Genomic DNA, 22,357 nt, shown 5'->3' on the forward strand with positions numbered 1-22,357 from the left:
ATAAACATACTCATATAATATGAGCACAAATGTTTTCTTGTGTTGCTGTTACCAAATACCAAGTTATAATTAAGTTGGAAATTGATTTATGCCGGCAAAAGGGTCTAGTGGACCCCTATACTTGTATGTGTTTGTATTGTGGATCCTTCTACTTAATCTTTTACCAACTAACCCTTAAACTCAATCAAAAATAGATTTTTAAGCCCCTCCTACCATGTGTGTATCTCACTCTCCATTGAATAGATGACATGTCAAATTCATGCCACATAAATTAATACCACGTCATAATTATCTTTTTTAACTTTTCATTTAAATTTATCTTCGTATAAAAGAAAAGGGACATTGAGAATGAAAATCTTAAAAATAAATCTTGAATCTTGAAAATATACAACTGACAACAACATAATGCCCAAGAAATCAGTAGTAATAGTGGCTGGAATCACAAGCAATACATAGAGGAGAAAATGAATTAGACAAATTGAAGATCGATTAGAACGTAAAGTTCGATGTCGATTTGTGGGGAAGAAACCGGGGACTGAGAAGAAATCCAAAATGGGTCGCTGAAAATTCTAGTGTGTCGCCGAAAATTCTTGATTGAAACTATAAGATCTACAATGTCATCTTTCTTTGTTTCCTTTCCTTTTTCTTTCTGTGTTAGCCTTTTATGTCGAAGAGAAAATTGAAATTTCTATTGGAATCGAAAAAATTAAAAAAAAGGGGGATGGATCTACTGAAAACAATGACAACAAGGTATGAAGAAGGAAAATGGAGATTGGAGCGTGGATGGGGTGAGGGGTTGATTGGAAAAGAGGATAATGGCTGGAAAAGAAGTGTGGTGGAGGAGAAGAAGAAAATTATTTTTTTTTTTATTTTTCTTTTATAAAATCACTTATTGTATAATTTAATATTTTTTTAATGTAAGTGTGATCTTCACTTGCCCTTTTAACGCGTGTAGCCATGCTTTTGTGCCAACTCAATCATTTTAATGCCACATAAGGCTGGTCAATGGTCAGAGGGTTTGATATATTATGTTTTACTGAGTATAAGGGTTCAGTTGACCAATAGATAAGTAGAAGGGTTCACAATACAAATTGATACAAGTATAAGAGTTCACCAGACCATTTTGCCATTTATGCCCACTCTTAACTTTTATGAACACTCAATTTGACTTGAAAGTTTCAATATTAGAATAAAACGAGGGAACGATGGAGCAAAATAGTAGTTTTGCACTCTATAATCTGCCTATTCTCATAGTCAAGAATGTGAAAGACACCAAAAATGAACAAATTTTCAAACCAACAAATAATATCGGTCAATATTTCCTTCGTAGTTAAATATCTCATTGATTAATCAAATCTTAGGACTTAGATACACCGTGTCCACATGCAAGACTGAAATTCTAATTTCATAACATTATAGTTATTATCGCGCATCATACCGAAAAACAATTACATAGATTGTTTTTAAAATCATTTTTTTCCTTTTTGAACGGATCAACCTTATTCCATCTATACAAATTACAAGCCCATTTCTTATCCAATTTTTTTAAAAAAACAAATGAATAAAACAAAATTGGCTTTGCCAAAAAAAATTGCACCAGCCGGGAATCGAACCCGGGTCTGTACCGTGGCAGGGTACTATTCTACCACTAGACCACTGGTGCTTCATGTATACCACTTCCATCATATTTCTTAATATCAACAATAACATTGTAATGAATTTTATTCTATTTTAAAATATAAACAATCATACCATGAGTTTCATATGTATACATTATCAACTTATCTCGTGTAAAATGAAAAAGATAAAGAACAAATTCTATAGTTAAAAAAAAAAAAAGAGAACAAACTCTTCCACTGTAACTAGCATCAAGGTACAAAAAAAGAAATGAATACATGTATATATCTCACAAGTCATAACCAAATCCTTTTTCCTACTCCATCATATAAATTTGTACATGAAGCAGCATTGCCAAATGCAAATTCAATCAAAGCTAGGCCTTGGAAGGTAACATAAGTTAAATCAGAGTGATGGACATAAACCAACCAAATGTTAAACTCATCTACCATCCACCAGAGAATTTGTCCAAGAAATTGACATGGAAGAAGACAAACCTTCTCTAATTTCTTCAAATGTTGGATGTGAACCATGGCTTAAACTCAAGGAAAAATTGGACAACATGGTATTAGATCTCAAACTCTCTAGAAGGTAAGCATCCATATCCTCAGTTTCATATTCATCAATATCACTATTCCTGTCAAAGAATTTCACTACTTGTCTCATGCTTGGCCTAGCTTTGGCGTCTAGGCTCGCGCATATCATGCCTAGTTGCAACACCCTTAAAGCTTCCTCTTCATTGAAATCTTGATTAATCCTTAATCGACTATCAAAGGCGTTAATCAATTCGCCTCGTCTCATTAGTTCCCACAGCCAATCCACTAAAGGTGGCTTGCCTTCCTCCTCTATAGGCCTCCTTCCACACATCACCTCCATAATTAGCACTCCATATCCAAACACATCAGTTTGTGTGGAGGCACGGCCAGTCTTGGCAAACTCTGGCGCCAAGTATCCCACCGTGCCAACAACTCGAGTCGTGCTAGCCACTTGACTATGATCATGCATTCTAGCTAGACCAAAATCACCTAGCCTTGCATTCATGTCCCTGTCAAGTAAAACATTGCTAGCCTTAATGTCCCTATGCAACACTTTTGACTCCCATCCCTCATGCAAGTATAGAACCCCTGATGCCACGTCTTTCAAAATCCTAATTCTGTCTTCAAAACTCAGCATGCTTCTCTCATTAGATTCAAACAGCCTTTTATCCAAGCTCCCATTTTCCATATAATCATAAACCACAATCAGGCTGCCTCTATCTTTCTTGCACCACCCTCTTAATGACACCAAATTTCTTTGCTTTAGCCTACCAAGACTCGAAATCTCAGCCAAGAATTGCCTTGCCCCTTCACTGTTTTGGTGAGAAATTCGCTTTACTGCAACCTCTGAACCCCCAGCCAAAACCCCTTTATAAACCTTCCCATTACCTCCAATTCCAATCACATTTTCATCAGCAAAACCCTTTGTTGCAGCATCAATTTCTTGATAAGTAATCCTATGTGGCCAATATTCCAATTCCCAATCTTCCATATCCTCTCTTTCCTTTTTCATTCTCCTATTTCTCTTAATCAAAAGCCATGAAGCTACAGCAATGACCACAACAAGAAACAAGAGTGACACTGTCATACCTGCAATGAATCCCTTCGATCGATAAACTGGATCCTCAGGAAGCTCAAACGAAGGCAGCCCTTGTGTGATCAAACCATCACCTATCGAAAAATTCGAGTTACTAAAACTCCAAGCTAAAATCTTGTGACTTTGAGCAAGTTCTCCAGTGGCTGCTGTAAACCCCACATACATCTCTTCCTCAAAAACCTGGGAAAGATTTAGGTGAAAATCCAACAAAGGCTGCTTAGGCCTTTTCACACCAACTGGTGCCATAGTTACACTAATGTTGAAATCAGCATAATCAATCCAAACTTGATAATTTCTTCCATTATTCAACTTTAAAGTCTCTAAAGACTCCTCATTTAGGCTACCATCACTATTATACTTATTTTTCTCATCAGGCCAATATCCTGCTTCATGAGCAAACTCTGATGCAAGAGAATTAACATCAATTCCAACATGATTCTCATTTATGTCATTGAATTCTTGATTCTTGAAAACATCAAACTCAACCCCAAAAACATGATTATCAGGATTCCCATTATTTGTGAAATTCAAGAAACCTAAATTCTGTGCAGAAGTAGTACCATCAATACCTGTGTGTGGCACAAACAAGAAAACTATACCATGTCCTGGCAGCCTGTCTCTGTAAGGAGCCATTGCAAAAATGAAAGATGTTGAAAAGGGAAGAACTTTAGATGAATTGGCTTCTTTTGTGACAATCTTTGAAGGGTACAGAGCTCTACCAATTGAAAAAGTTGAGTCATTTGAAAGAGTAAGAACTCTAGATTCGATTGTAACATTCCCAAAAAATGACACATCTGATTGTGTAAAGCCATTGAGGACAAAATCAGTTTCTGCAACTGATTGATTACAAGAAAATAGGGTTAATAACAGGTAAGAAAGAAGAATTTTTGGATAATATTGGTTCATTCTAAGAAAGAAGCAGAGCTAATTCACATGGATAAAGAATTATGGGAAGCAGAGAAAATGGGGAAATATCATTCTATTCAGTAGTCACCAAGTATATTTGACAAAACATACTTGGTCAAAAAAAAGAAATTCTCCCAATTTGGGAAATATTACAAGAAGGGTAATTAAGTTATTATATTATTAATGACTCGAAATCACAATCTTAATACTTAGCAATCTCCTTAATCTGACCAAACAAAAAAAACTTAGGCTGCAAATGTGAAGATGAAGAGGAAAACTGGCGGCTGCTGCCAGCTTGAAGAAAAGTCTGAGGCATGAAGTTTTGACTCTTTATATTCTTTTGACGGACGGGTAAATAAAGGTCTAATAAATCAAAGATATAATGTCTTTTTTCATATTAATTTGATTTTTAAAAATATTAGTCAAAAGTTATAATAATTTAGATTTTTAAAAGAGGAAATTGAATCAAACGTGTATATATTATTTCTGAAATTGGAATTGGAGAAATAAAGGTGCAGATGATATATTTTAGGAAAAAACTATATAATTACGTATATTTCATTACCATATTTATTATTATTTATATTTTTCAAATATTACGTATCTTACTATTAATTAAGAGTTTCATACCATATATATGAGAAATATACATTTAGATACATGTATTTTTGCTACCAGATACACTAAAAAATAGGGAGAGGCGGGCGAGGTTGAAGAGGGAGGCGAGTGAGGTTTGTATGTATTCCAAATATATACGAATCACACTAGATACATAAATCTGCAGTGATTAGTGGTCAGCCAGATGAGAGCGAGATTTGTTATGTATCTCAGTTACATGAGAATTCTCTTAGATACAATATATCTATACCAAATTTGACCCATTGTATCCTTCAGATACATGAATCTGAATGTATTTAAACGCATAAAAATATAGTAAAATACGTAATTTACAAACTAGAGTATATCTAAATAATTACTCAGTTTCTAAATTAGCGGGATCTACGTAAGTTCCTCATTTTATCCTATAAATTTGTGACATTTAAAATTCAACGCTTAGACTTATTTAATTATCTTTGTCGGCATCATAATTGTATATTTAGGATTATAAAATCTAATGGAAAAATTGCTAACAATTGTTGTTGAGGCTCAATAATTTTAGGGCTAAACATTAAAGTCAACTGTCGTACACATCTTTAGAATTTATCAATTCCAATATTTCACAATTCTCAGGTACGTAGATTGTTTTTTTTATTCGATATTATTATTCGTATTAAAGTTTGATTAATTTGTATTTACATCACGCAAAGCTCATTCGAGACAAATCTTCCAATTAAGATATTTTTCATATTCAAGACTTGAAATCGAAATCTTTGATTAAGAGAAAAACAATGTCATCCTTACACCACCTCGATTGATGACAATTTGGGTATGTAGATAGTTAATGACATGTTGAATTTTGTTTAGCCAAAGACAAATGGATTGTCAAACAAGAAATGAATGAAGAAGAAGAAAAAAATGCATGGGACAGTGATTAATGTAATATATTTAGGGCAAATATTTGGCATTTTGCTTATCCGTACGTAATAGTACATCCAAATGTTGTATACTACTCGATATAATAAATGTAAATGGCTAATAGGATAAGCTTTGGGAAATAATCGATATTTTACAATATTATAAGCTTTTCGGTCAAACTAATATTAAGAAAATGAAACAAGAAAAAGGAAGTGATGCTTTTGAAATGTCACCCTGATGAATGCCATTGAAATTTATAGCCTTTGGCATTTGATAGTCAAAGGTCGAGGTAGTAGTACGCATGCGAGTTTGATTAAATTTGTGAGTAAATTTTGTTTAAATAATATATTTATATTAATAAATTATTTATATATAAAAAAATAAGAAATTTAGACTCAGTTATTATAATTTAAAGTTATTATTGTAGTCATCAAATTAAAATTTTAACAAAGTTCAGATCATTGAAGAGGAATAAAAAATTCCTATCAAGTATATCCTTTGAGAAAATAAAGAGAGAACCTTTCTCTACTGGAGAAAATGAAAGCGGCTTTTTTCCAAAATTCCGAGAAAATCAAATGAAATTCTTTTCGTAAGGCAAAAAAGTGATTTTTTTTTTGCTGAAAAGAGAAGGTACGTAGACAACTCTCCTAAAAAAGAGTGAAGTTTTGCCTGCCTTTGAAGGCTAGCTCCGAAGATAACATACCTATGCAAGTATGAAAAGTAAATGGAACATACATCTATCCTTTATCTTTTAGATGCTCATAATTTGACTTTTGTTGCTCTTTCAACGTCCATTAAATGTGGTATTTTTATACTATAATTTTCTAATAGTTGACATTTGAAATCTGTCATTTAAAGACCCCCTCTAAATTGGCAAATAAAGATATTTTTGCGATTTGCGTAGAAAGGAATTTGCAAAATTAAATTATTAAGTTGGATCTTATGTACCATAAGAAATTTGTTTTTTTTTATTAATTTGCGAAGAATATAAAAATATTTAAAAATAAGTTATTTATATATAATTTTACTTTAAATTACAGCATAAGTTATTCATGTATTGTAATTTTATATAACTATCAAATTATCTTTTATTAGTTCAAACAATTAGGGAAAGAGAATTTCGCGTTGGCTGATGTGTGTGTACATATTAATAACTTATTGTGAATATAGAGTATACTATGAGAGGTCCAATTAAATGTGTTATGGACTATCCACCAACCAATTTTGCTAATTTTATATTTTTCTTGAGACCATATTATTTCTGGGAACTTTTAAATAAAGAAAAAAAATTATGATTTATTTTTGTGTCCTTGCCACTTGGTTGAGTTTTTACAATCAGACATAAAGCCTATTGGTCTTTATATTAAACAATTACATGATTCTTTACAAAAATTGAAACACTTTATCATTAGAATATAGGACCCCGTGCCAGCACGGGCCCAATATATATATATTTTTATTTTTATTTATGTTATATTATGAAATTTGAGAAGTTATTGAAAATTTGATATGATTTTTAAAATATTTTAAATTGTTAGCTATTGTGATTTGTAGTACTTTTTTTTTATTACTATAATTTTGAAAATAATATTTATTACTCTGTTTGTTATAATTTATGTGGCACACGCAGAATTTCAAATATTAACCATTTTTTTATATGTCTCTTTAATATATTAAGTTGTTAATTATTGTATTTTATAGTACATTTTGAACCTAATTTTTTAATAATATATGTTATTTGCCATGTCCCAATTTATGTGGCATTAATTGATAGATTTGTTGGAGTCGAGAGATTTATTTTGTTAATTATTGTAATTTATAGTTTCTTTTTCGTCAATTTCAAACAATATATGTTGTTAATTGATAGAATACTTTTAATGTAATTTTTTTAAAAATACGTGTGACTCTTCATGTCCCAATTTATGTGGCACATGTAAAGTTTTGACAATTAACCAAAATTTTAATACATTTAAAAAAATATTTTTAAGTCGTTAAATTTTAAGTAATTTAAATTGTTGTATTATTTATTACAATTTATAATACTTTTAAAGTAGTTGAAATATTGTACTAAGTATTTATTATGATTTATAAGACTTTTTAAAAAAATTATGTCATATTATGGAATTTGAGAAGTTATTGAAATTTTTATATGATTTTTAAAATATTTTAAATTGTTAGCTATTGTGATTTGTAGTACTTCTTTTTAACATAATTTTGAAAATAATATTTATTACTCTATTTGTTCTAATTTATGTGGCAGATGCAGAATTTCAAATATTAACCTTTTTTATATGTCTCTTTAATAGATTAAAGTTGTTAATTATTGTATTTTATAGTACATTTTGAACCTAATTTTTATTAATATATGTTATTTGCCATGTCCCAATTTATGTGTCATTAATTGATAGATTTGTTGGAGTCGAGAGATTTATTTTGTTAATTATTGTAATTTATAGTTTCTTTTTCGTCAATTTCAAACAATATATGTTGTTAATTGATAGAATACTTTTAATGTAATTTTTTTAAAAATACGTGTGACTCTTCATGTCCCAATTTATGTGGCATTAATTGATAGATTTGTTGGAGTCGAGAGATTTATTTTGTTAATTATTGTAATTTATAGTTTCTTTTTCGTCAATTTCAAACAATATATGTTGTTAATTGATAGAATACTTTTAATGTAATTTTTTTTTAAAAAAATACGTGTGACTCTTCATGTCCCAATTTATGTGTCATTAATTGATAGATTTGTTGGAGTCGAGAGATTTATTTTGTTAATTATTGTAATGTATAGTATTACTTATATTATTTTTAAATATATTTAAATATTATATGTTAGGTTTTTTATCCTAATTTATATGGCATTGATAGAATTTAAAGTGTCAAATAATTGTTAATTATTGTAATAGATAATATGGAGTATTTAAGTCATTTATAGTATAGTAATTAATATATAATATCTAGTATTGAAGTGGAAGGTGGTGGGACCCACTTATATATTTTATAAATATATTAGACATTAGTAGTGAACTTATTGGAACATTGGTAGTCATTCCTACACTCTTCTATAATATAGTAACATCAACAATAATTATAGTTAATAATAGAAATCATCACATTCACAAAACATCATGGAACAAAGAAACACTTATATAGAATTGAATTGACTCAAAATCTATTTCTTTTATCATATTATCAAAGACATCCTCATTTCAATTGAATATTTTCAATATTAGTTTTTTCATTTTATATTATCCACACTTCAAACAGTCAATTCTAAATATATATATACATACAAAGGTGTTGAAGAATCACATCATAGACTTATAAAAAAAAATTATTTATCAAATTCACAAACAAGATACACAAAATATCATGTAATGGGTTAGTGGCTAATATAGTGCTGATAGAGGTGACAATGACAACAACGACAATGGTGATGATAGTGGCCATGGATATAATTTAATATAATAACGAAGATAGTTTATCGACTGACAATAGTGGTTGACAATAGTGATGGTTATGAAGACAACTGTGATTGATAGTAATGATCTACGGGGGATTGACAACAATAATGATAATGTTGATAACATAAGTGGTTAGTGATGGTAGTTGACAATTGTAGATAAATTATTGATGAAAGTTATCTATATAAAATACGGCCTTTTACTAATTTCATTCAAAATTTTAATAATTAAAATCTACTTAGATCAAATTAAGTGCTCAAACCTATGAGGCTATGAACAAATAATTTAAGAATTTAAAATCTAACCCATTTAGATATAGACTTTTTTTTTAGTAAGTAGAAACAAATAAGACCTAAGTGATAGTTATCATAAGTTCTCTAGGTAAGATGCTACCATATTGTAGGAAATATTAGGCTACCACCATTTATAAGGCCAAGGAATAATGGTGTGTTAACATTAATACAACTATTTAGTACGCCTAGTAGAACTTACCAATATATAAATCTCTGTCATTTGATACGGGACTAACTTTTCTTTTTTTTTGGCTCATAATTTCTAGAATAATTTTTTTTTACTGGGAAAATGAGATAGAATAAGGTGAAATAGTCCATAATTAAATGTGACTGTATTTAATTAACCATATAAATAAATATAAAATAAGGTAAATTGCAAAAAAATAAAAATAAATTTAAGGACAAATTTAATTGTTTATTTATGATATACTATTTATTTGATAACATAAATCACCACATTCACAAAACATTGTGGAATCGAAAAATGCTTTCGAAGTTGAGTCACACTTAAAATTCATTTCTTTATCATGTTATCAAAGACATGCTCACATGCATATGCTCATTGTTTGTAACAAATTTAAAATATATGAAAAATAAATCACCATAAATATAATTTTGTTTCTAGGCTATAGTGGCGTATTTCTATATTGATCTCCTTGAGATTTATTTGATCTCCATTGATCTTTATGAACATTTAATGAATCTGTAATATTCGAGAGATTTCTTTAAATGAATATAATATTCTTTATATATGCATAAGCTAGAGTAACCTCCAGAAATTCTAACTAAAGTTGAAGTAGACCACAGTGGGATGAAAACATATAAGTATAATTTTAGAGTGTGTTAATTCTTATTAACAAACTAAAATGTCCCCCAATTACGTTGGTGTAGCCCACATAGACCACGATACCTTCAATAATCTTATTTGTTTGTAAGAAACATATTATTTTTTTGGTAACAACGGTAAAAGATTACCATTACCATCAAACCCAGTACAAATAAAGAGCACATATACCTAGTAACAGGGATTAGGTCTCCTACAAAGCAAAAAATTTAATTACAAAGTAAAAGTTGAACAAAATTTCTACAATTTTGTGTTTTCTTTGAACTATTAAGTAATATGTAAGAAACATATTATTATTTTGTTTTATTCCTTAAATAAATTAATTCCTCGTTGCTAATTTTCGTTTAATTCATTTCTTGAATATAGGAAATTTCGCAGGTATATCCTACATTAAATTGGAAAAATAATCTCCTAAATTGTTGATTAGACTCCTGATCCTGAACTGTGTGATCTAAGATTTGATTGTCCCACAAAACCCTAGAAGTTAGTGCTAGTTTTTTTTCCCACCCCCACAAATCTCAAATTTAGCGACATTTATTTCTCCATCTTTTGTTATATTTTTCAATTTTTGTGCCAGTTTTGATTGGTTATGTTAATACTGTGTTCTCTTGGAAGTATTGCTGGGTTTCTGTGCTTGTTGTTTAGCTTCGAGATAAGTATTATATGTGAGAAAAGAAGAAATTAACTAGTTGCTGTGAAAAAAAAACTCAAAAACTCTCTTGTTGCATTCTCACATTGTAGGACACTGCTGCAGTGATTTTGGCGAAGTGGGGTGTCATTATTCGATCGAAATATAGTAAATTGAGGATTGATTTTGATTATTGAGATCATTTGGTGAATTGGGTCTCGTTTTTCTTGGTGATTTTAGTGTATTTTTTCCATTATTTTGTGCCAAAAAAAGATAAATTTAGTCTAAAGATCCAGACTTTATAAGAAGATTTAACAGTTGGATGTGGATCAGAGATGAGAGGTGAAGTTAAAGGATTGAGAGGACAACAATGACTACAGCGTCATTGGGTCTTCGTTCTTCAGGGAGTTATGGATCATTGCAACAACAGCAATTCCAGAACGGTGGCTCTCCTTTCCAGGCGTCACCCCCTGTTCCACCACGAAAGCCCCCAAAAATGTTCAAGGAGAAAGAAGGATTGTTTCTTTGGATCTGCAAATTTGCACCTAGAAAGAAGATTGGGATGATGCTATTATGTGTTGTGTCGGCCGCAGTGTTTTTGTGGGTCTTGTATGTTGGCAAAGGTTTGATCTCTAATCTTGGCCCATTGCCTAGCATATATCTGAATTAGTCCTATTGTTGGATGTTGTCTCTCCAATCAGCATATTGGAGCACTATCACTTTACATAGATGGTACAGAATTCTGTCTTGACTTTAATGCTGACTGGAATCTGAGCTGCAGGTGTTCATGCACACTTGGAGATATTAATGTGGCACATTTTGGTTATAAGTAATAATATGGCATTGCCAATCCCATTTACTGTCTATTTTACTCATAATGCCATAATTTCTGTGGGATTTTAAAAAATGATTACTGTCTCTATACAGTTGATGTTATAGTGTTTATTATATCAACAACCGGAAAGCTTTGCACGTGATGACATTTTGATTGTATGCTTTTTCTTAGGTCTTTACTTGATTAGGAGATTTCCTGATTATGTTTAGTTTACACTGGATTCTCTTCCATTGTCCAATCTTGTTCTTCTGCCTCATGGCTAAGGAAATGGTCTTTGATCTGGCAGTTCCATATCCATATCTAGGAACTAGCACATAGAGATGCCCTCCCTTAGTCTTTACTTTTGCCTCTCATGAGCTGAGCAATTTCAACTTGGTATCAGGTGAAGATACACAGGAACTTATCATGTCCATGAATAGTGGGGTGTTTCCTCCAGATACTGGACAGATTAGGCATATCGATTCGATAGAGAAAAATGATGTTGGAAAAATTGCATCAATTGAATCTCCTCCACCTCCACCTCTTGCACATTTTAAAGGATATACTCTTCCTCCTGGGAATCCATGTGAAGGCTTCACGCTGCCACCGCCCCCAGCAGATAAGAAGAGAACTGGACCAAGACGTAAGTTTGTTCATGACATGGAACTCTTAAATGTGTTTTCGTTTGATGTATTGTTTGGGGTGGAGAAATATAAGATTTTTAAAAGTTCTTAAGCCAATTATTTTCATGCTTTCGGTACTTTCAGCATGTCCAGTATGCTATCTTCCTGTCGAACAAGCTATTGCATTAATGCCAGATGCACCTTCCTTTTCTCCCGGAGTTAGCAGTTTAACTTACATCCATGAGGAAAATTTGAGTAAATCTGAGTTTGGAGGTTCAGAATTTGGTGGATATCCTTCACTGATGCAGAGGAATGATTCATATGACGTAAGAGAGTCCATGAGTGTGCATTGCGGGTATGCTTTTTTCTTTTTCCACGTTGGCAATTTATTTAGAAAATAGAGTCCAGGAGTGTGCACTGGATCATCTCTAAATATTTTTCCTTTTGTTTGTACTTTGGCAATTCTATTAACACAAGAAGCAGCTATGACCTTTTATCTGTTCGAAAATATTATAAATCTTTCAGTCACAGGTTTTTTATTTTTTTAATAATGGTTGCAATTTGTAACTTCGCATTTTAGATATTAATGATGATCGTTTACATTATGGCATAGTTTGCCACATTCCTGAGTTTGTTTTGCTCTATTCTTCTGCACATCCTTGTGACAGATTTGTCAGGGGAGCCAGGCCAGGGCATCAGACAGGTTTTGACATTGATGATTCTAACCTTCTTGCGATGGAATCTTGTCGAGGTGTTGTTGTGGCATCGGCAATATTTGGTATTGATCTTTCTATTCTTGTAAAGTCACATTGAGTCGCTGAACCTGCTGACTGTTGTTGTAACAATAACAATTCCATTTGTGACCAGGTGCTTTTGATTTGATTCGGCAACCACAAAATATAAGTGAATATGCTAAAGGGAATGTCTGCTTCTACATGTTTGTGGATGAAGAAACAGAAAACTTCCTGAGAAATTCAAGTGAACTGGATAGTAGCATGAGAATTGGTTTATGGAGAATCGCTGTTGTTCATAATCTGCCTTATGATGATCCACGACGAAATGGAAAGGTAACCACCGCCCAGTTGTACATTGCCAATATTGAATATTATTGAATTTTGCAGACATAATCAGTAGAAACAATGGCTATTTATGAGGGTTCTTACTACTTTTCATGCTTATGTATATGAGAGAGCATTGATGCTTTCGAAAGGATTTTTGTGAAGTTGATGCAAGAGTAAAACATGAATAACTTAAAGGGATATTTGGTGGTTTCTGCATTTTCTTTTTTCACTAATTCTACTTTTTAAATATAAGAATTCCCAGATCTATGTAGTTGTTTATGAATCCTTATTCCCCAGAAGTTGCTTTTCAAGCAATATAAGGTAACCGTTATGTTTCATTTCCATTAAATGTTTTGAAGAAAATGAATGCAACGAGAGAGATATTTTATGGGAATGTCTTTAAGTTGATCAAAATCTCAATGAATAGCAGTCTCTGGATAACTGCAGCTAAGGTTTAGCAACTAGAACTGCATATTCATAATTGACAAGAAGCCTATTGATTTTTTCACGAATTATGAAAAAATTTACATGACAAGTGAACTTGTTTTCTCTTTATAGTTTGGATCCTTGCTCAAACTTGAATCTGATTGGGACTTGAATATTTTACTTGTACAGTCAAACCCAACTAGCTTGGAATTGAGGTGTAGTAGTAGTTGTTGTTGTGTAACTTGAAGTCTACAAATGGAACATACTATTATCTCTATTCTAAGAGGGAATTCTTGAAAGGAGCTGCTGGATTTTTTTAAAATTACGATAGTGTCAGGGCCAACTCACATGCACCTCGAATATTCCACCGGGTATTGCTACCTCCCACCAGTACAGTGAATTCTCTCTCTCTTTTTAAAAAAATCAGAAGGCTGAGAGCTACCATAAGTGCATTACGTTTGGTTGTTTTCTTAATAAGCTAGTTTGAAAAATGCTCCAAGATTTGGTGGAAATTTTCTTGTTTGATGCACAACCATCTTACATTTTCTTCCTTTGGAGTTAGTTACATCTTTGAGACGCGAGTAGTTTTTTGGCTTTAGCTGTCACTTTACATGAATAGTTTTTATCCACACAAAGAGACTAGACAATAATTTTTGGATGGTTTTCTTTAGCAATTTGACTTCATGGAATGGTCTCCTATCATTATTTGAACTAGCAGTAAGTTTTGCCCCGTATACAGCCAGATTTGTGGCCATGTTAATGAATGAAATACAGTTGCCTGATTTAAAAAAATAGTAAGTTTTGCCCAGTCTTTGTATTTTCTATTATTTGCTTCCTGGAATTTTCGAACTCAAAGAATAGGGAAAGAAACGCCTTTCAGTTAATTAATCAACTATGCCCTAATCCCAAAATTAGCTGGATTGGCTATATGAATTCCTTATATCCACTCCCCCCCTAAAGAGAAGTCTGTATTATTAGCTTTTTTACCTCTGGTGGTGCCATTAGAAACATTAATACTTCTTATTGAAGTCTAGCAGGAACCGGATATTTTCCCAAAAAACAAAGTTGCTGTTGAGATTTATTTACGTTTCATGATTCCCATAAGTTCGTTATAATAAATCTTTTTTTGATGGGAAACTTCTCTTCCCTATTGCATATGTGTAGTGACTTCATGTAGGAAGATTTGTGCTTTTCTAATTGGATTAGGATTTAGGGTGACACACATATGCTTTTTTCTTTTATATTTTGCTTTCCTTCTTGTTATATTTCTATTTCTGTTAGCCTTCTGGTCCACTTGGTATTTGTGTGTATGCTGCTGACACTATTATCAACTGAGTGATTTGAGAAAGCTGCTTACCAGTTGATCGCCGAATTGTTGCATGGTTAGGCGAGTGCTTCTCCTTTATTAAGGAGTATTGTAGATAGATTTTGTGTAAGTGACAATTTTTGTTGCCGTTGCAGGTCCCAAAGCTTTTGCTGCACAGGCTTTTCCCGAATGCCCGTTATTCTCTATGGGTTGATGCAAAACTTGAGCTTGTTGTGGATCCATATCAAATACTTGAAAGGTATATCTAAAGCTCAACCCACATTTTCATATGTACATAAGAAAATCTCAAGCTTAGCTACCATATGGTCTCCCATGGGTTTAATTTCATGTCCTGACGAAGGACACCAGGTTTGCCCTTGAGAACTATAGAATTAGGGGCTGGGTGGCTCTCATTCATAGTATCTTGCACATCTTTAATCAACCCGGCAATATAGGAGACAATAGTTGTTTGCTAAGTGTACATCATGGGAGATTGCCCTAAATTCAATCACCTCCTCGAATTGACTTACTGTGACATGCCACTTATGCTTAGTATGAGATATGCTCATGATTTTGGCGTGATAGTCCAAAATATTTTGCAACTTTTCAACAAGGCTTTTTATATGTTTGACACCTTACAGAGATAGAGAAGTCATACTGCTCAATGCTACCTGACTTAAGTGTAAAACTAAGCATGTGAGAGCCCCGATTAGGCTTTGTTATCAGAAGAAAGTATCTTGCTTTGAAGGTCAATGTACCACTTATGCTTAGTATGAGATATGCTCATGATTTTGGCGTGATAGTCCAAAATATTTTGCAACTTTTCAACAAGGCTTTTTATATGTTTGACACCTTACAGAGATAGAGAAGTCATACTGCTCAATGCTACCTGACTTAAGTGTAAAACTAAGCATGTGAGAGCCCCGATTAGGCTTTGTTATCAGAAGAAAGTATCTTGCTTTGAAGGTCAATGTACCACTTATGCTTAGTATGAGATATGCTCATGATTTTGGCGTGATAGTCCAAAATATTTTGCAACTTTTCAACAAGGCTTTTTATATGTTTGACACCTTACAGAGATAGAGAAGTCATACTGCTCAATGCTACCTGACTTAAGTGTAAAACTAAGCATGTGAGAGCCCCGATTAGGCTTTGTTATCAGAAGAAAGTATCTTGCTTTGAAGGTCAATGTACCACTTATGCTTAGTATGAGATATGCTCATGATTTTGGCGTGATAGTCCAAAATATTTTGCAACTTTTCAACAAGGCTTTTTATATGTTTGACACCTTACAGAGATAGAGAAGTCATACTGCTCAATGCTACCTGACTTAAGTGTAAAACTAAGCATGTGAGAGCCCCGATTAGGCTTTGTTATCAGAAGAAAGTATCTTGCTTTGAAGGTCAATGTACCACTTATGCTTAGTATGAGATATGCTCATGATTTTGGCGTGATAGTCCAAAATATTTTGCAACTTTTCAACAAGGCTTTTTATATGTTTGACACCTTACAGAGATAGAGAAGTCATACTGCTCAATGCTACCTGACTTAAGTGTAAAACTAAGCATGTGAGAGCCCCGATTAGGCTTTGTTATCAGAAGAAAGTATCTTGCTTTGAAGGTCAATGTACTTCTGATAAATGGTTATTGAACTCTGCAATTACCGAATCCTAGCTTTCTGATTCAGATCTCCCTCTGTGTTCAGCACAACTTGCTTAGTTGAATTATCTCATTTCTATGTCAGATTCTTGTGGAGAAAAAATGCAAGCTTTGCAATATCAAGACACTACAGGCGCTTTGATGTGTTTGTAGAAGCAGAGGCTAATAAGGCTGCTTCTAAGTTTGACAATGCTTCCATCGATTTCCAGGTTGACTTCTATAGAAAGGAAGGTCTAACTCCATATACCAGAGCTAAACTTCCTATCTCAAGTGGTTAGTGTGTGATACTTGTGTAAATCGTCTTTCTTTACTTCTTATGAATAATTCCTCTCCCGCTGATCCCTTCTTAAAATTAGCCATTTTTTGTTTGATAGGCCACTTGAGCATACTTATTATGTTTGCAGATGTTCCTGAGGGGTGTGTAATTATAAAAGAGCATATTCCGATCTCCAATCTCTTTACTTGTCTTTGGTTTAATGAAGTGGACCGCTTTACTCCAAGAGACCAAATTAGCTTTGCCATTGTGAGAGACAAGATCAGGGAAAAGACAAATTGGACTTTGAATATGTTCTTAGACTGTGAACGGCGAAACTTTGTGATTCAGGTGAGCTTTATGTCTTTACCTTTTGGATTGAGTTGATTTGTAGTCTCGTTAATAGAATCTGAAAACAAAAGACCAGAATTCATAAAAACAGTTGTAAAAGGTTAACGTGGGTGCCTGATTAGTATTACTGCTATATATCTATGGATTGTGCAGTTGCTATTGCTTGTCCACATATCTGTTAAAGTTTTTCTGTTGTAAAGCTGGCCTTTAGTTCTTCAAATGCCCTGCTTCGCACTTTGTTTCTGGAATGATGACTTACTTCCTGTGTGCTTTATTAGGAAACCCTGCCAATGCTTATTTCAGAAATTCCGTTATATGATAGATTGACCAACTGATCAAAATATGATAGAAGATTAAATACCTGCCATATTTTCTACTATCTGCAGGGTTATCATAGAGACGTTCTTGAGCGCTGGCCTCCCCCACCTCTACCTGGTGCTATTGCGGTTGTTCATCCTCCACCACCTGTAATTGATGAAACTCTGCCCAATATTTCAGCATCAAGTTTTGTTACTAGTCCAATCAAAAAGATACCCACGAAGCGTGGGAGAGAAAGGAAATCCAGACGTCATAGAAAAGTTATTCCGGGTTAGTTAACTTGTTATAATATTTATTTAGGCAAATTCTTATTCTTTCCTTCCCTGAAGTCAAGGATATTGATTATGGAAGGAACTGTGCAAGATGAGTTTTATAGCTTTTGTTTACAAGAAAAGACGGTATTAAAATTTTCCGTCGATTCTTTTAGGAGGTGACCAATTTATTATTTTTTTGTTGTATATAGTTGAGAGTCTAAAAATGTTATCAAATTACAGCCCATCATATATACTGAACATAAATTGCAAGCTTCCATGTACTTTTTGCCCTTAGAACTGAGAAAAAAGAAATTCACTTTTATGGTGACTTGAGTCTTACTGATAAGTAGTGCATTGCAAGTAATACATTTGTTGTGCCTAAAAGCTAGTGATTTATGTTCTCATGGGACTTTCATGGTTAAATCATTTGATTTGGCGTAAATATCAAGTGTTTTCAATATCATATAAAAGGTGATGACGGTAAGGAGCACAACATGGGATATTTTTGCGATATCTTTTTATTTAGGCCTAAGTCATCGACAGCCATTCAAAGTTGTCCGCATAATTCATTTAGACACCTTATCTATAAGTTATACCTATTGAGCACTTTTCGCTGACATGGCATGGAAAGTGTATTACACTCCTATTCCGGCGTGTGAACTTACATTATTAGCTATATATATATTTTATTTTATTTTTAAAATCTCTTTCTTCTTCTTTCTTCTTTGACCATGGCTTCTTCCAACACCATCACCATTTCCACCGCACCCGCCACTGTCATTACCACCATTCATCCATCTATTTCTCTCTTATCTTCAGCCACTTCATCTTCTTCCTCACCATTGTCTTTTTCAAAAAAAAATTATTCTTCTTGAATTGAATTTCCTTCGGTATCCAAAACAAAAAGGAAGAAAATGGAGATACGTTCAGCTGCAAATCAAACAATTTAAATCTCTTTTTCAAAAATGAATAATTTCTTCTGAAAAAGCTTAATTCCACAATTAATTATGAAAGAGAAAAGGGATAGAAATGAAGAAATTGAAGAATGGTTCGATTTCAAACAAACAGTTTCAAAATCCCTTATTTAAAATTGAAAAATCTCTTCACAAACAGTTCAATTCCATCATTAATGATTGAATTTTCTTCAACTTTCTTTCCGAATCTGAGACGAAAAAAATGATAAAAAATGAAGAAATTAAATAAGAACATGTAATTTGCTATTTTATTTTTTTCTTTAAAAATGTATCTGCATTTATTTTTAGTTGAATTAAGAAAAACGATGGATTAAGCAACCGATAGTTGAATTAAGAAAAACGATGGATTAAGCAACCGGTAATGCTGACAATGAGTGGATGATAACAGTTTGAATAGAGCTTGCAGGGTAGGCGGACATGCCCTTTGTTTTCTTTCTCTTCTTTATAAAATTTTAATTATTATTTTAAATCAAAAATGCCATATGTACATCATTAATTCATCAATTTACCACGTCATCGTGAGTGTGTTACACACAGTTTTTACTTTTAGCTGATTGTTAAAAAATGTTCAAATGGTTCAGATTCAGGTAGAGGTGTTCAATAGGTATAAGGTTAAGTTGAGGTGTTCAAGTGAATTATCCGGACAACTTTAAGTGGCTGTGGATGACTTAAAATCTGTTCTGTATTAAAAGTAAATTATATATATGTATTATAATGTAGGGATAAGGGTTTGAAAAATACTCCAACTTTGGTCGGATTTGCTGTTGCGATACTAAACTTTCATAAGGACCTATTACCTCCCTGGACTATTTAATATCGTATATTTTGCCCCCCTGAACTATTTAATAGTGTATTTTAAAGGTATATATGTGCCCACGTGGACACACTACTATTTCTAATTTTGCATTATTTTTTATGTCCACGTGAGCAAATATATATGTTTAAAATACGGTATTAAATAGTCTAGGGAGGTAATAGGTCCTCATGAAAGTTTAGTATCGCAACAGCAAATCCGACCAAAGTTAGGGTATTTTTCAGACCATTATCCCTATAATGTATAAAATATGTTTGATACTTTATAAGTGTATTAAAGTGTGTGATAAATGTATTATTCATGAATAAAATTTGTATCATATATATTGTTATTTGTAACATGTATTAAACTGTATTATAAGTGTCCAGTGAATTGCGATCAATGATAAATATTAGTATTTAGTATTTGAATACACTAATATTTAAAAGTGAGCTAGAAAACAAACTATAAATTATTTTTTAATTTAAAACATAACGTAAAATTGATTTTAAATTCTCATCGGTTAAACATAAATTTTCAAATAGAATCAATTATTTCCTCTGTCTCAATTTATGTGGCACTTTACTTTTTTCGAGAGTCAAATAATTTAATTTTGACCGAAAATTTACACTTGAAATCTTCAATTTTTTTGAAAAGAAATTTATATATTTGTAAACTATGTAAAAAGTATTATAAGTCATAACAATTAATAACCCAAAATATATAAAAAGATTTTCAATCAAAAGAACTCCATAATAGAACTGTTTTGTTGAAGGTTGGATGGGAGGGATCCACAGTAAGTATCATTTAATCTCAAAGAAGCACATAGACAGATAAAGCAAGCAAAGGATAAATTTGTCTCAGAATTCCAGAAAAATCAAAAGAGCTACAGCAAGTTGAAAATCAAAAGCTGTAAAATAAAGTTAAATGACAAACGAACCCTCAAGGTTACATAGTAATTCAGGAAAGCACACACGTCGATCGAGACGTGCGTTCTTATTCCCTCTTATATATTAGTAGTATATATATATAATTATTGAAAATATTTAGTTACTTTCTTATAGCAGATTACAAATATAAATACAATTCTTCGCTCACAATATTGTTGAAAGGTTTAAGTTTTGAATTTGTATTTCAAGTTTCGACGTATAATATGATAACAATGAAATGATGAAAGTGAAAGTTTTGACATATATTATAATAACAATGAGATGATTAAAGGTTCAAGTTTTGGATTTATTTTTTGAGTCTTGACATCTAATATGATAACAATGAAATGATGAAAGGTTTAAGTTTTGGATTTACATTTCAAGTTTCAACGTCTAAGCAATGTTTTTTTTATGAGATAAACGGTATTACTTTTTGAATTAAGACATTCCCAATATTAGTTCTAACCAGTGTTTTAAAAAGCGGGGGCGTGAGCCAACTCGTTTTATACAGTATGGGACGAGGCGTAAGCTCCGGGACACGGGGCGTAAGTCTCATGATCTACGGGGCGTAGTATCATGTATATTCAATTTTATAGCTTTATTACTAATAAAATAAGCAAAAGTAAACCTTTCAATGATTTTACAAATAAATTTTTATAAATAACCTATATTATAATATGATTTTTACTTGAGATAAGTATTAATAATCAATAATGAAGAAAAAAAGTATTATAATTACTATTTGAGAAATATCATTACACCAATAATAAAAAATATGATTTAAAGCAAAAAAGGTTCAAAAAAAAATAAATTAAAAACGTCCGGCCCTACGTTTTTACGCCTAGGGCTTACCTTTTTATACCCACTACTCACGTTTTTATGCTCGAAATTTACGCCTCAAATTTTAAAACTTACGCCTTATGAATCTACGTCTTTAATTTACGCCCCGCTCCGAGACTCACTTGGTTTTGAAAACACTGGTCCTAACTGAATTTTTAAATATAATTTATAAAATATGTTGAGAACATTATCATTAATCTTTATTTCTAAATGTGAGTCGTATTACCGAATCCATCCAAACCTTCCGCCTCACTCTTAAAACCTAGACTAGATTTTCATCAACTCCTAATATTCAACACTTCCTTAATATCCTTTTGCAATGACAAATGTTTAATCTTTAACTAGACATAATAATTAAGCACAGAGATAATGAATTATCCAATTCGTTACTTTCTTGTTACTAATCATATATTTATATAGAGAGAGAATCCTAGGTCCGCCTACGTGGCGCCACCACAAATTAGGATTCCCTTTTAATTTATTTATTTTCAAAATTAGCATTTCCTTTCATGAAAAGTTGTGACTTTTATGAAAAAATGTGACTTTTACGAAGAGTTGCGACTTTTATGAAGAGTTGTCACTTTTATGAAGAGTTGCCACTTTTATAAAAAGTTGTGATTTTTATGAAAGACTATGACTTTTCCAAAGAGTTGCGACCTTTCCGATAAAGCACAATAAACATTCATTCACACTACCCTTTGTTGTCTATAAATAGAGGGATTTCCTCTAATTTTAAAACAACGAAAATTTAAACTTCTTCTTCTTCTTCTTCTGCACAATTAAATATTCGTGTACTTTGCTCCTGTTAAGTGGCTCACTGACACAATTATTTTTGTATCAATACACTGGTGAATA

At 32.2% G+C, this 22,357-nt stretch overlaps 2 protein-coding genes and 1 non-coding gene across 3 annotated transcripts; 1 reads left to right on the forward strand and 2 right to left on the reverse strand.

The window, feature by feature from the left end:
• Window positions 1-1,592: 1,592 nt before the first annotated feature.
• On the reverse strand, window positions 1,593-1,663 carry TRNAG-GCC (transfer RNA glycine (anticodon GCC)). The gene has a single exon. It is a non-coding gene; the product is annotated as a tRNA-Gly (tRNA).
• Window positions 1,664-1,827: 164 nt separating this feature from the next.
• LOC102589988 (L-type lectin-domain containing receptor kinase VII.1) lies at window positions 1,828-4,469 on the reverse strand. The gene has a single exon (XM_006346972.2). The coding sequence runs from the start codon at window positions 4,153-4,155 to the stop codon at window positions 2,059-2,061; it is 2,097 nt and encodes a 698-aa protein (XP_006347034.1). The 5' UTR covers window positions 4,156-4,469; the 3' UTR covers window positions 1,828-2,058.
• A 6,108-nt stretch (window positions 4,470-10,577) lies between these two features.
• LOC102590306 (uncharacterized) lies at window positions 10,578-18,224 on the forward strand. Its single transcript, XM_006346973.2, has 9 exons — window positions 10,578-11,525; window positions 12,120-12,359; window positions 12,484-12,694; window positions 13,008-13,117; window positions 13,207-13,406; window positions 15,288-15,391; window positions 16,876-17,063; window positions 17,195-17,394; window positions 17,781-18,224. The coding sequence occupies exons 1-9, from the start codon at window positions 11,273-11,275 to the stop codon at window positions 17,985-17,987; spliced, it is 1,713 nt and encodes a 570-aa protein (XP_006347035.1). The 5' UTR covers window positions 10,578-11,272; the 3' UTR covers window positions 17,988-18,224.
• The last annotated feature ends 4,133 nt before the right edge of the window (window positions 18,225-22,357 follow it).

Source organism: Solanum tuberosum, unplaced genomic scaffold (assembly GCF_000226075.1).
Source record: "Solanum tuberosum cultivar DM 1-3 516 R44 unplaced genomic scaffold, SolTub_3.0 scf00083, whole genome shotgun sequence".
In the NCBI taxonomy this organism is placed as follows: Eukaryota; Viridiplantae; Streptophyta; class Magnoliopsida; order Solanales; family Solanaceae; genus Solanum; species Solanum tuberosum.